Source organism: Haliotis rufescens, unplaced genomic scaffold (assembly GCF_023055435.1).
Source record: "Haliotis rufescens isolate VD_foot unplaced genomic scaffold, xgHalRufe1.0.p SCAF_71, whole genome shotgun sequence".
In the NCBI taxonomy this organism is placed as follows: Eukaryota; Metazoa; Mollusca; class Gastropoda; order Lepetellida; family Haliotidae; genus Haliotis; species Haliotis rufescens.
In genome coordinates this window covers 1,860,845-1,872,669 of record NW_025964363.1, presented here as the reverse complement: position 1 = coordinate 1,872,669, position 11,825 = coordinate 1,860,845, and the positions used below count along the sequence as shown (strand labels likewise).

Below are 11,825 nucleotides of genomic sequence, written 5' to 3'. Positions count from 1 at the left end.
GAGGAACATGTGCGTTGATTGTTTAAATCTTTTTCCGTTTCAAAAAATTTAAATGACATAAAAAGAACAAAAGGTTTGGGAAAAAAGTTATTTAACATTTCAAATAAAGTGCATATAAAGTGCAGTAGTTTTAGTGGAAACAGCAACATCACTAATTAAAAGAATCATACGAATGTGGATGAAGACTATTTTCCACGTACCAGTCATCTGGCGAGAGGCTGCAGATGGTAAAACAACAAATGTAAAATACGGGATGTACCTGAGTATAAATTGTAATAAATATTTTGTGTGTTTTTCTTAATCAAATCATTTTGTTGACAAAATTTGTTTTGCCCACATTTACATATAACTGTTATGTATCAATAAACATGGCATGTCACCATAACGAATTGTCTAGATTGAAAATATGACCTCCAACTGATGATATACACGACTTCTGTGAACCAGACGTGTTTGACCTGATAAGACCAGGTGTGAAGCGGTGACCCAACATTCGTGGCCGTACTTCAAACAGGACCGTTGACCATTGGTGCGCTACCTGGTGAGTACAGCTCGCATTGCCTATCAGATAATTTACTTTATGTATTAATAGTATTGCCTTTTCGTGACAAAATGTGTACTTTGTGATAAAAGCATGATGTAGGTAGCACAGATGTAGGTAATGACATTCTAAATATTTTGAGATATGTGGCCACCGATAAAAATCGAATGCGGCCGCCACGGAGGAATGAAATCCTAGTATATCTTATATGAAAATGACCCAGAACCAAAATATATTAAGAACACTGATCATTTTGGAATGTATATACCCAACGCTACTTCAATAAGTTTCAGATGTCCTGCCTGCCCTACCGTGGTCAGTATTGCAGCCCCATCTGAAAGTAGTGCGTTAATCTCTTGGCGACAGAGTGTAGATAGTGTTTCTAGACATGTTGTGACATCCCTTTTATTGATGGAACGTAGTTTGCCAAACTTTAAGACAGGTTTGATTTTTGGACAAAAAAGTGTCCTCAAGCTTGCCACTGCTTCTTAACAGCCCATGTATAGTTGTGAGAAAAGGACCGCCTCCGTGGTCTAGTGGTAGAGCGTCCGCCCGGAGAGCGGAAGGTCCGGGTTTCGATCCCCGACCGCGTCATACCAAAAGACGTTAAAAGATGGTACTTGTTGTAACCCTGTCTGGCGCTCGGCATTAAGGGGCTAAAACAAGGACTGGTCGGCTCGGAGTCAGTATACTGTGTCTGAGTGGGGTATTCATGTTAAACTGCGGCATGGTATCTCAGTGAGCTAGCACTATAAATCGGCATCAGTCCGGACTAGTACAAGCAGCAACACAAACACACATACGTACATGCACGTCGCTATATAAGTGCAATAATCTTGGAAGCGACGTTAAACACCATTTCACCTCACCTCACCTGTAAGAAAAGAGCGCAATCATTCTTCAGATGAGAAAGCATTATTTGTTTTTCTTCACCACAAAATTACTTTTCTTGAATTCCTCTTCCACAGTAGGCTGTTGTGATGCTAGTGTAGTCATGTGATACACTGGAAACATTTCGGCATAATTAACATGGTCAAGGGAAAAAACCCATGGAATTAGCTTTGCGAGTGAGTACTTATTCAGGTCAAAATTATCTTCTCTTTCGTATAAACATCAAAGAAGTCACTTCTAAATCCAAAGATGCTGACCAGAATTTGAACGAGTAGGAATTTGTGTTTTATCAAATCTGTGCCAGTTGATCTGTTGACAAGTCTAATGTGTCTTCCTTGTAAGCTTTTGACATCAATATGAAGACATAACAAACTTTGACCTCATGCGAGGGTCTTGTTCGGGAAACATTTGAATCTTTCAAAAGTGAATCAACTGTTCCTTGAGAAGCAATGTTTGCTTTAGATAAAGCAGATGTCCAACCACTTTCCTCAAGGCAGGCCCACTTTGTGTGCGGTGCAGCCATTTCTGTATGAAGGGCACCAGACATCATGACAAAGTGATCCTCCCATTACCTATCTTGGCAAACTAGGGATCTGTCCTGGATTGACATGATGTACAACTTGTCCAAATACATCTGAGGAATATGTAATCATGACCACTGATTTTAAACCTTCCAGGAGAAAAGAGGTACAAAGTACCAAAGCACGAATAGTATATGATAATACAGTTACGTAATTTACAAATGTGCTTGGTAAATACATTCCAAAATGAAAATTTTCCATAATATGTTCCTACGAACTATTTTCCTCAATGGCGGCAATACTGGATTGGCGGCCATATTGGATTTTAGGAAGCTCCAATATATCAAAATATTTGAAATGCTATGACTTACATAACCTATTTTAATTTACATGTAATTTCAGTTAGTAACTTTGAAAGATATGCATATTCCGAGAAAGTAAGTAAGTGTCTGGCGGCCATCTTGTAAATGGCTTTTTATCAGGATTTTCTTATTGGCCCCATATCCAAAATTGATGGTAACACCGATATCTATCATCATGCCAAGGTTCATGCTTTTATCACAAAGTGCACCATTTACCTTTAATAGCCTTGAAGGGGCGAGTCTCGAGCCCGTGGGTTCAGGTGACGATGCTGTGCAGCAAAGTGACGTTCATTTATTGTAGGGCAATGCTGCCATATATGTACTAAATAACCACCATCAGCTTTCGAAATTATTGCACGTGTCCATGAAAAAGAACACCATGCTGGTGTCCCTTTCAAGGTGACGCCATTGGTTCACAATGCCCCGCCCCCAGAACAAGCCACACCCACTCAGTCAGTCTGCTGAACGAGAGCGCCGTTAAATGTTCCAGGAAGTATTTGTGTGAGGGTCACAAAAGAAATATTGTGCCCTGATTGGCTCGGACTACTTTCATAGAACAATCTACATATCTGATGTTTTTCCGTGATTTCCGTCATATTTCCCCCCATCATGGACATCTTACAATAAAAAATAACCACTGGTAGAAATACATTGTGAAGCCACATATTATTATTATTATATAACAGTGTGTTGTTGTTACATCTTTATATATATAAACTGACGTCCAAAAGAAACTTTACCAACTGAAAATATAAATTTCAGACAAAGTATAAAATTTTTTTTCGATGAAGTCTATCTAAAACACATAACCTAAATACAACAATAGTGTATGCAGAAAATGTTAATCGTCTGTTACATGTTTGCGAGATAACACGCGAAAAAGTGAAAAACGCGTGCACCACGGACAACTGCAAATGCACGTGCGGGTAAGGGTATTTTTTAAAAAAAAAACACAAAAGAAATGTCACGACTCACAGTCGAACAACGTGAACGAGCCTTTGGTATGGTACAGATGGGAGCCACCCACGCCCATATTGCACGAACCTTCGGTTGCTCCCGTGTTGCCGTTACCAACTTGATGCAACGTTACAGACAGACAGGGCGGACGGCTGACAAGCCAAGAACCGGCAGACATAGGGTGACCACGCCCCATGATGACCGGTACTTGCGTACCTTGCACCTCCGAAATCGCTTCCTGACAGTGACGTCATCGGCTACAAATGCCTTAGGTCACAGGGTTAGTCGACAGACAGTGGCCAGGAGACTCAGGGCTCATGGAATCAGGGCTTTTAGACCATACAGAGGACAGCTATTGACAGCGCAACATCGTCGTCTGCGATTGAGATGGGCCCGGACTGTACGACGTTGGCAACGTCGTGACTGGCAGAGGGTTGTCTTCACTGACGAAAGTCGATTCTGTATGTCTAGGGCTGATGGAAGATAACGTGTTTACCGCCGAAGGGGTGAACGAACGGCGGCGTGTTGCGTGCAGGAGGTCGTACCATATGGTGGAGGGAGTGTCATGGTGTGGGGAGGGATCTGTGGGCAGGAGAGGACACCGCTGGTCATCGTTGACGGAAACTTGACAGCTCAGCGTTACATAGATGCCATTCTTCGTCCAGTTTTCCTACCATTTCTCCAACAGCAGCCACGTGGTGTCATTTATCAGCATGACAACGCTAGAGCCCATACAGCCAGAATTGTCACTAACTTCCTCGCAGCCAACAACGTCAACGCCCTGACGTGGCGTTGCACGCTCACCCGACATGTCCCCCATAGAACACCTCTGGGACTTGATGGATCGTCGCGTTCGACAACGACCACACTCTCCAACCAACCGGCAAGAACTGATCTTGGCCCTCCAAGAAGAATGGCGTCAAATCCCACGTGACCTCATCAGACGACTGACTTTTTCTGTGCGTCGAAGAGTTTTTGCGTGTATTGAGGCATTTGGTGGTCACACACGCTACTAATGACTTGTTATTGAACGTGAGCGATTGTTTATATACTCTGCCTATTGTCCATGATTCTGAAAGCTCAAGTTTTGTACTACACCCAACTTTGGGGGGCTCTGACGTCATTCTCGGTCGCGGTATGATTGTCTTTTTCAGTGTTGATTATGTTGATATATTGATCTTCTCAATACACTTTACTTCATGTATGTATGTTTTGTTGTTTTTGAGCAAGAGTGATTTCAAACTCGGGTAAAGTTTCTTCTGGACGTCAGTTCCCGGTAAGAACAGGTCCTCAGCAACCCATGCTTGCTGTAAAAGCCAACTGTGCTTGTCGTTAGAAGTTGATGCATGTCATTGTTCCCCAATTGTGTGGATCGATGCTTATGATGTCAATCACTGGATGATTTTCATCATTCACAGTAACTCGTAAGCTATCCATTTTTGGTGATCAGATTGGGATTGCGTCGTCTACAATGTGATGAACGCCTAAGGGACATTTCCGTTCTTCAAACTGGTAGAACTCGGCGAGAGGTATCCAATTTGTACAATGTGTCTCAGTCTCTTGGACACGACATGGTGACGCATACACCGACGTCAAAGGCCATGCTTTTGTTCACTGTGTTCCGCACCTGTGCTGTCGGCATATTTTATATAGATTTTTGCACGTGCATTTCCGGCGTTCTTAGAGTGCAGACGACGTTTTCACAAAATTCCCTTTTTAATATTAACACTTTCTCACGCTTTATTTCATCAATACCTTTCGTTGTATTTGTGCGACATATTTCACCTCCATTTCATTTCTCTGTGGTTTTGTAAATTTATAATGTAATTAATGAGAATTCCGATTCCTATGTCAAACTATCTATGACTTACACAAATGAAAATGTATTTTATTTTGTTATATATTAGATCTGTGCTATATAATTGTATAAATGTCCTTTGTCAATATGGTATATAATCCTTTCAAAAATATATCTGTCTTGGTAGTTCAAATCAGGCGCGCTCAGAGACATGAACATCACGTTAATATACATGACCGCCTCCGTGGTCTAGTGGTAGAGCGTCCGCCCGGAGAGCGGAAGGTCCGGGGTTCGATCCCCGGCCGCGTCATACCAAAAGACGTTAAAAGATGGTACTTGTTGTTACCCTGTCTGGCGATCGGCATTAAGGGGTTAAAGCAAGGACTGGTCGGCTCGGAGTCAGTAAACTGTGTCTGAGTGGGGTATTCATGTTAAACTACGGCATGGTATTTTAGTGGACTAGCACTATAAATCGGCATCAGTCCGGTCTAGTACAAGCAGCCACACACACAAACGCTTTATAAGTGCAATAATCTTGGAAGCGACGTTAAACCAAACTTCACCTCACCGTTGATATACATACTTGTGTTTCAGGTTACTGTGACCATGGAACTGACAACAACTCTCCTCAGTCTAGTGCTTGTGGCCTGTGTGACAGGTATGTCGCATGCTGTTCATGTAGACCCCAGGTTACCACCCCAAGTCTTGCAAACAGTCAGTGTTGATGAGATGACCTCACGTGCCTGGAGCTGATAGTCTAGTTTGGCTCTGATGACGTCATGTCCGTGGGGCGTGTCAAACACAGGGAAATCAACCAATCAGCCTCCACCTGCATGGCTTCTGTCTGATGTGAGATAAAACTAACATGGGCAACCTATGTATTAATCCTGAAAATCACCTTACTGTTAAAAAACACAAACTGGGACCATTTGTCCACCTAAAATTAAAATTTATAACCTTGAATTTATTTACGATTGACAATATAATGTATGGCGGATGTCGAGGCTTATGAAAACCTATTTATATGAATCATTTTCTTAAAACAAGCATGTAATAATCCCCATGCATATACACGTATCGGGGAGTCTACTTCACGTTCAGCATGCTTCACGTCATATTCACCTTTACATTATACTCCCTATAAGTCATTGTTAAGTTAAAACCCGATAGAAACTCAATGCAGTGTCGATGAAGTCAAGGTTAACAAATACCCAGCGTGCACAGGAAACAGTGGTCTGTGGTGAAGTGGATCTTCCTCGCCACGGGGTACTCATTACCTCATTATGGGCCCGTCAACATCCGGGGTAGAAAAGGTCTTCAGCAACCCTTGCTTGCCGTAAAAGACGACTATGCTTGTTGTAAGAGGCGACTATATCTAAGGGGATCGGGTGGTCAGGCTCGTTGACTTAGTATATGCATGTCATCGATCCCAATTGCGTGGAGCGATGCTCATGCTATCAATCACTGGATTGTCTGGTCCAAACTCGATTATATACAGACCACCGTCATATAGCTCGAATTTTGCTGAGTGCGGCGTTAAACAAACAAAACAAACAAAACCCCATTACGTCACTGACGTGGTTGCTGCACACCAACCGGCCAGTACTAGCAATATCAAACAGTTATATTATCGACGCATTGAAATAAATGCTAATATTTGTCAATATGGTAATCTTCCATTTACCTATAACCGAACTTTTGGTACCGTATGGGATAAATTCAAACCTTCTCATACACGATTTGGGGCGGTCGGGTAGCCTAGTGGTTAAAGCGTTCGCTCGTCACGCCGAAGACCCGGGTTCGATTCCCGACATGGGTACAATGTGTGAAGCCCATTTCTGGTGTCCCCCGCCGTGATTTTGCTGGAATATTGCTAAAAGCGGCGTAAAACCATACTCACTCACTCACTCATACACGATTTCAAGGGTAACGAAACCCGTGTCATCTACGAACTCCATTTACGATTATTTTAGAATAAGAAAATACAGGAAAACGATGGCAATAGTTACACACCTCTGTCATATATAGAGGTGTCGTAAGCATAGTATGACATGAACATGGATATAACTTTTAGTGTTTACCTATAAGGACAGCACAACTGCAGCGGAACCACGATTTGTCGAATGACGTCAACAATCTTCAGCTATGACCTCGTTTCTAGTGTGCCGGATGACGGAAACAAAACACTGTTGTCTCGTGACGTCATATAACCCTAGGGCACATACGATTTTTATGAATCCCGATATGTTTGCCCTCTTAAGTAATAAATGGTCATAGTCACTTGAATGCTCTTTTATTTCATGACCTTCGTAATGAATGCAAATGATAAATTCATTTCAAACGTTGGTCATGTGTACCTCGGATTGCACGTTCATTTCCTAGCTCGCTAAATTTTGGAAACACTGTTCCTTCGTGTGGTGTTACACTGGTATGACTTCTGTCCCGGCGTCTGATGTAAGAAGAACCTAAGACACATGCCTTATGTTGCAGTTGATGGCAAGATATTCTATAAGTGCGAACTAGCGCAGGAGCTAGAGCGTCTCGGCGTCAACACCGAACTCTATCGATGTAAGTGTAATAATTCAGTGATTCTTTAGTTTATTCAATCAACTACAGCTAACCTGCTTCCATTTGTTACGTGTTTTCCCCTGAAACTGGTGTAGCGGCCATAACATTAGTCCCGGGATTCGAACTATGGACTTTCTGATCTGAGGCCGGACGCCTTGTCCACATGGCCAAAGAGGTTAACCCCGTCAGCAAGCTGACAAGGTAAGGCTGTCATCTGTGGGATGACTCCACACCCTGCTACACTGACAAGGTAAGGATGTCATCTGTGGGATGACTCCACACCCTGCTACACTGACAAGGTAAGGCTGTCATCTGTGGGATGACTCCACGCACTGCTACTCTGACAAGGTCAGGATGTCATCTGTGGGATGACTCCACGCACTGCTTCACTGACAAGGTCAGGATGTCATCTGTGGGATGACTCCACGCCCTGCTACGCTGGCATTAACAGATTAAATAAGAAAAGTCATTATCAAAATCAGGAATTATGAGTTATTAGTCATGTGTTTCTTGACGGATTAGCGTGTGGACAGTTGTCTCCCTTGATTGTCCAGGGTATTTAATTCTATTCAATCATGATGTATATTTTATAAATATAAACGACACTATAAGAGCCTTTACTGACCCAAGGCAAGGGCGTTTCCACTGGAAACTGGACTTTTGTAGTCAGTGAACACCCTTGCATTGCCTCGGGAAGACGTACAAACACATGGTGAACTAGTTCTGTTGGGTCATCGAGTTGCTCAAAGTGAAAATGATCTTCTTAATGTTGGAAAATTAGCCGTTTCACTCTCTTTAAACATGGTTCATAATTTCCATGTAAGCTTTTCAAAGATTGTAGTTTCTTTCAAATTTAAAGTTTCTAATTGGCCAAAAATGACCCGTACCCTACCTGGTCCTTTATCACAAAGGGGAGATAATTCACCGGACTGTAGAGGATGCCAAGTCGTCTCATGTGTCTGTGTCTAGTCAGGGGTCAACACGGCGGCAAGTCGGGTCTGTGTAGGAATCCAATCGTCACAGCACAGGTCCCCATCGTCGCACGTCGTCGTGAGGCTCCCCTGATCTCTTCCGCCCTGCTCCTTATTTAGAATAATTATACACAGGGGTATGCATGGCGTCTGCCGAGTCCAGCTTCAACACGGCGGCAACCAACACCAACAGCGGTGGCTCCAGCGACTACGGTATCTTCCAGATCAACAGCTACTGGAACTGCGACCCCCAGGATGGTAGACCGACCTACAATGGCTGCGGACACCCTTGCTCCGGTAAAACATCCAATCATGATAGTCAGACATAAATGACGGGTGTATTTCAAAAGATAGAGTAACATGCAGATCTAATTTCAGAATTTCAACGGGGCGGTGGGAAACGCCAGGTTGTTGTTGATTGGTTTGTTTTTTAACGCCTCATTCAGCAATATTCCAGCTATATGACGGAGGTCTGTAAGTAATCGAGTCTGGACCATACAATCCAGTGATTGATCCAAGCAATTTGGATCGATGACATGCTTCAACCAAGTCAGCGTGCCTGACAACCCCCATCCCGTTAGTCGCCTCTTACGACAAGCATAGTCGCCTTTTACAGCAAGCATGGGTTGCTGAAGACCTGTTCTACCCCGAATCTTCACGGGTCGTGGATATGCCAGGGGTTAAAGCGTTTGCTCGTCACGCCGAAGACCCGGGTTCGTTTTCCCACATTGGTAGAATGTGTGAAGCCCATTTCTGGTTCCCCCTGCCGTGATATTTCTGGTATATTGCTAAGAAGACGTAACACCATCCTTACTCACTCACTCATTCACTCACTTAAACCCTTAACAAGCGTATTTTTGCTTAGAAACATGGTTTTCTATGCAATATGTTAAGGGACATTCTCGCATTCTCGGTTCTCGCATCTTGACCTTCGGAAACAAGTAATGTGCCCAAAGAGCGACAATACATTCTCGAGTTTTCGTCAAACGACGAGAACGCAAGAATGCGACATTTGGACATCGTATAAAATCTAGCAATCTCGACTTTTGAAAGTTTGTAAAAAAAACCCCACGTGATCACGAGAATAAGATAACGAGATTTTTAGCTTGTTTCCAAAGGTCGAGCACTCGAGAATGTCCTTTACAGTGTTCCATAGTTTCTACCGCTAATACACACCTATATTCACTTTAAATGTTATCCTTGGTTTGCCTACGACCTGTGTCACGTTTTGTACCAGATTCACGAAAGTTTATCTATTTCTGTTACAATAATTAGATATATCCTTATATCAACTCACCAAGTGGTGCCGCTCGCAGTCACGTGACTGCCGATCCTCAGTCGGATTGTAACCACGTGATCAAAACATATGCAGCTGTCTATATTTGGATATTTACGATATTTCGTGTTTCTATTTCAAGTGTCGGGAACTATAACATATATGCACACACGCTTGATAAAAATAATTATGAAAGTCAATAATTTAACAAAACATTTTTATTATGTAATTCAGACTACCTGAACACAGACCTCGGCGACGACATCCAGTGCATCCGACAACTCCTCAGGGAACACAGCGGCTGGGGCTTCTCGTGAGTAGGACAGACCACAGCCTGCCATGACAGCATGGCGTTATACTGAATATATACTGCCATGACAGCATGGCGCTATACTGAATATATACTGCCATGACAGCATGGCGCTATAGTGAATATATACTGCCATGACAGCATGGCGTTATACTGAATATATACTGCCATGACAGCATGGCGCTATACTGAATATATACTGCCATGACAGCATGGCGTTATACTGAATATATACTGCCATGACAGCATGGCGCTATACTGAATATATACTCGTATAACGAGTCTGAATGTTCACAGTCGCAGTCATATGAAGAGAAGCTTTACTACCTACAACTTGAGGTGGGGGAAATGGGGTTTACCGTGCATGTACGTGTGTGTGTGGCTCCTTGTACTAGTCCCGACTAATGCCGATCTATAGTGCCAGCCTACTGAGATACCATGCCGCAGTTTAGTCCCTTAACAACAAGTAGCATCGAGTATCGTCTTTTGGTAGGACGCGGCCAGAGGTCGAACCACCAGACCACGGAGGCAGTCAGCCAGCGACTTGAAGTCATGCATGTTCAAGTTCAGCTGACAGCACGGCCGCCCCGTGAACATCCGGGTTTCAATTGTCCTTCTGCAACCTTTGCTTGTCGTAAGATGCGACGAACGCAGGTCATTGCATCCTAATTTCTTAGATCGATGCTCATTATGACAATCATCGGATTGTCTGGTCTGACTCAATTATTTACAGACCGCTGACATGTAGCTGGCGGCTTTACACAAACAAACAAACAAACAAAACCACAAGACACAAATGAAAGCACGCGCCTATAACTGTCTCCAAGCGCGTGTCCAACTTAATACCCCATGCTCCCTGAAAACAGTAACAAATGTTTCATGAAGTCATTGTTGTGAAAACATAATACTGGTTTTATTTTCATACTATGTTTGTATTCTACTTATATGTTACAGAAATATTTAAACGGAAATGTGCCATATTCTCATTCCTGATTCTGAAGGTACCATATTTTCTGGGTGACACATGTACGCTTCATGACAGTATGTAGGTACTTGCATCAATAGATAGGTATGCTACAACAGTTCTTTGCGCCGTGTTGATCCCCTTGATCAAAGCTATCTCGTCATGTTTTGTTCCAGGTACGGATACGCTGACAAGTGTGCCTCGGTGACCAGCAGCTACCTGTCCGAGTGTTCCTTGTGATCTGTCATCCCGCCACCTCACGTCTAGGACAGACAAACCACGTGTGTTTAAAAAAAATAAAATAAATCGAATGTGATGTTCGGTTTATCAGTAGTTAACACATTAGTTGTCTTAGTATTGGATGACGATCACGTGAGAGAGGCTCACTCACGAGACGGCAGTGTCCCGGATGTAAATGTGTAGTTATGTTCCTGGTGTTAACGTATTAGTACAGTGGTGATTCTAGTGATGTCTGTAGACACTGACTAGGTCATACTAGGGGGTACCAGACTCGCTGTCACTGACTAGGTCATACTAGGGTGTGTAACACACTCGCTGTCACTGACTAGGTCATACTATGGAATGTAACAGACTCGCTGTCACTGTCTTGGTCATACAAGGGGGTGTAGCATACTTGCCGTCACTGAATAGATCATACTAGGGGGT

General features: G+C 43.1%; 1 protein-coding gene across 1 annotated transcript; it reads left to right on the top strand.

The window, feature by feature from the left end:
• Positions 1–432: 432 nt before the first annotated feature.
• Positions 433–11,497, top strand: LOC124119469 (lysozyme C, milk isozyme-like). Its single transcript, XM_046481983.2, has 6 exons — positions 433–541; positions 5,665–5,728; positions 7,561–7,638; positions 8,745–8,906; positions 10,120–10,198; positions 11,336–11,497. Exons 2-6 carry the CDS (start codon positions 5,677–5,679, stop codon positions 11,397–11,399), a joined length of 435 nt encoding a protein of 144 aa, XP_046337939.1. The 5' UTR covers positions 433–541; positions 5,665–5,676; the 3' UTR covers positions 11,400–11,497.
• The last annotated feature ends 328 nt before the right edge of the window (positions 11,498–11,825 follow it).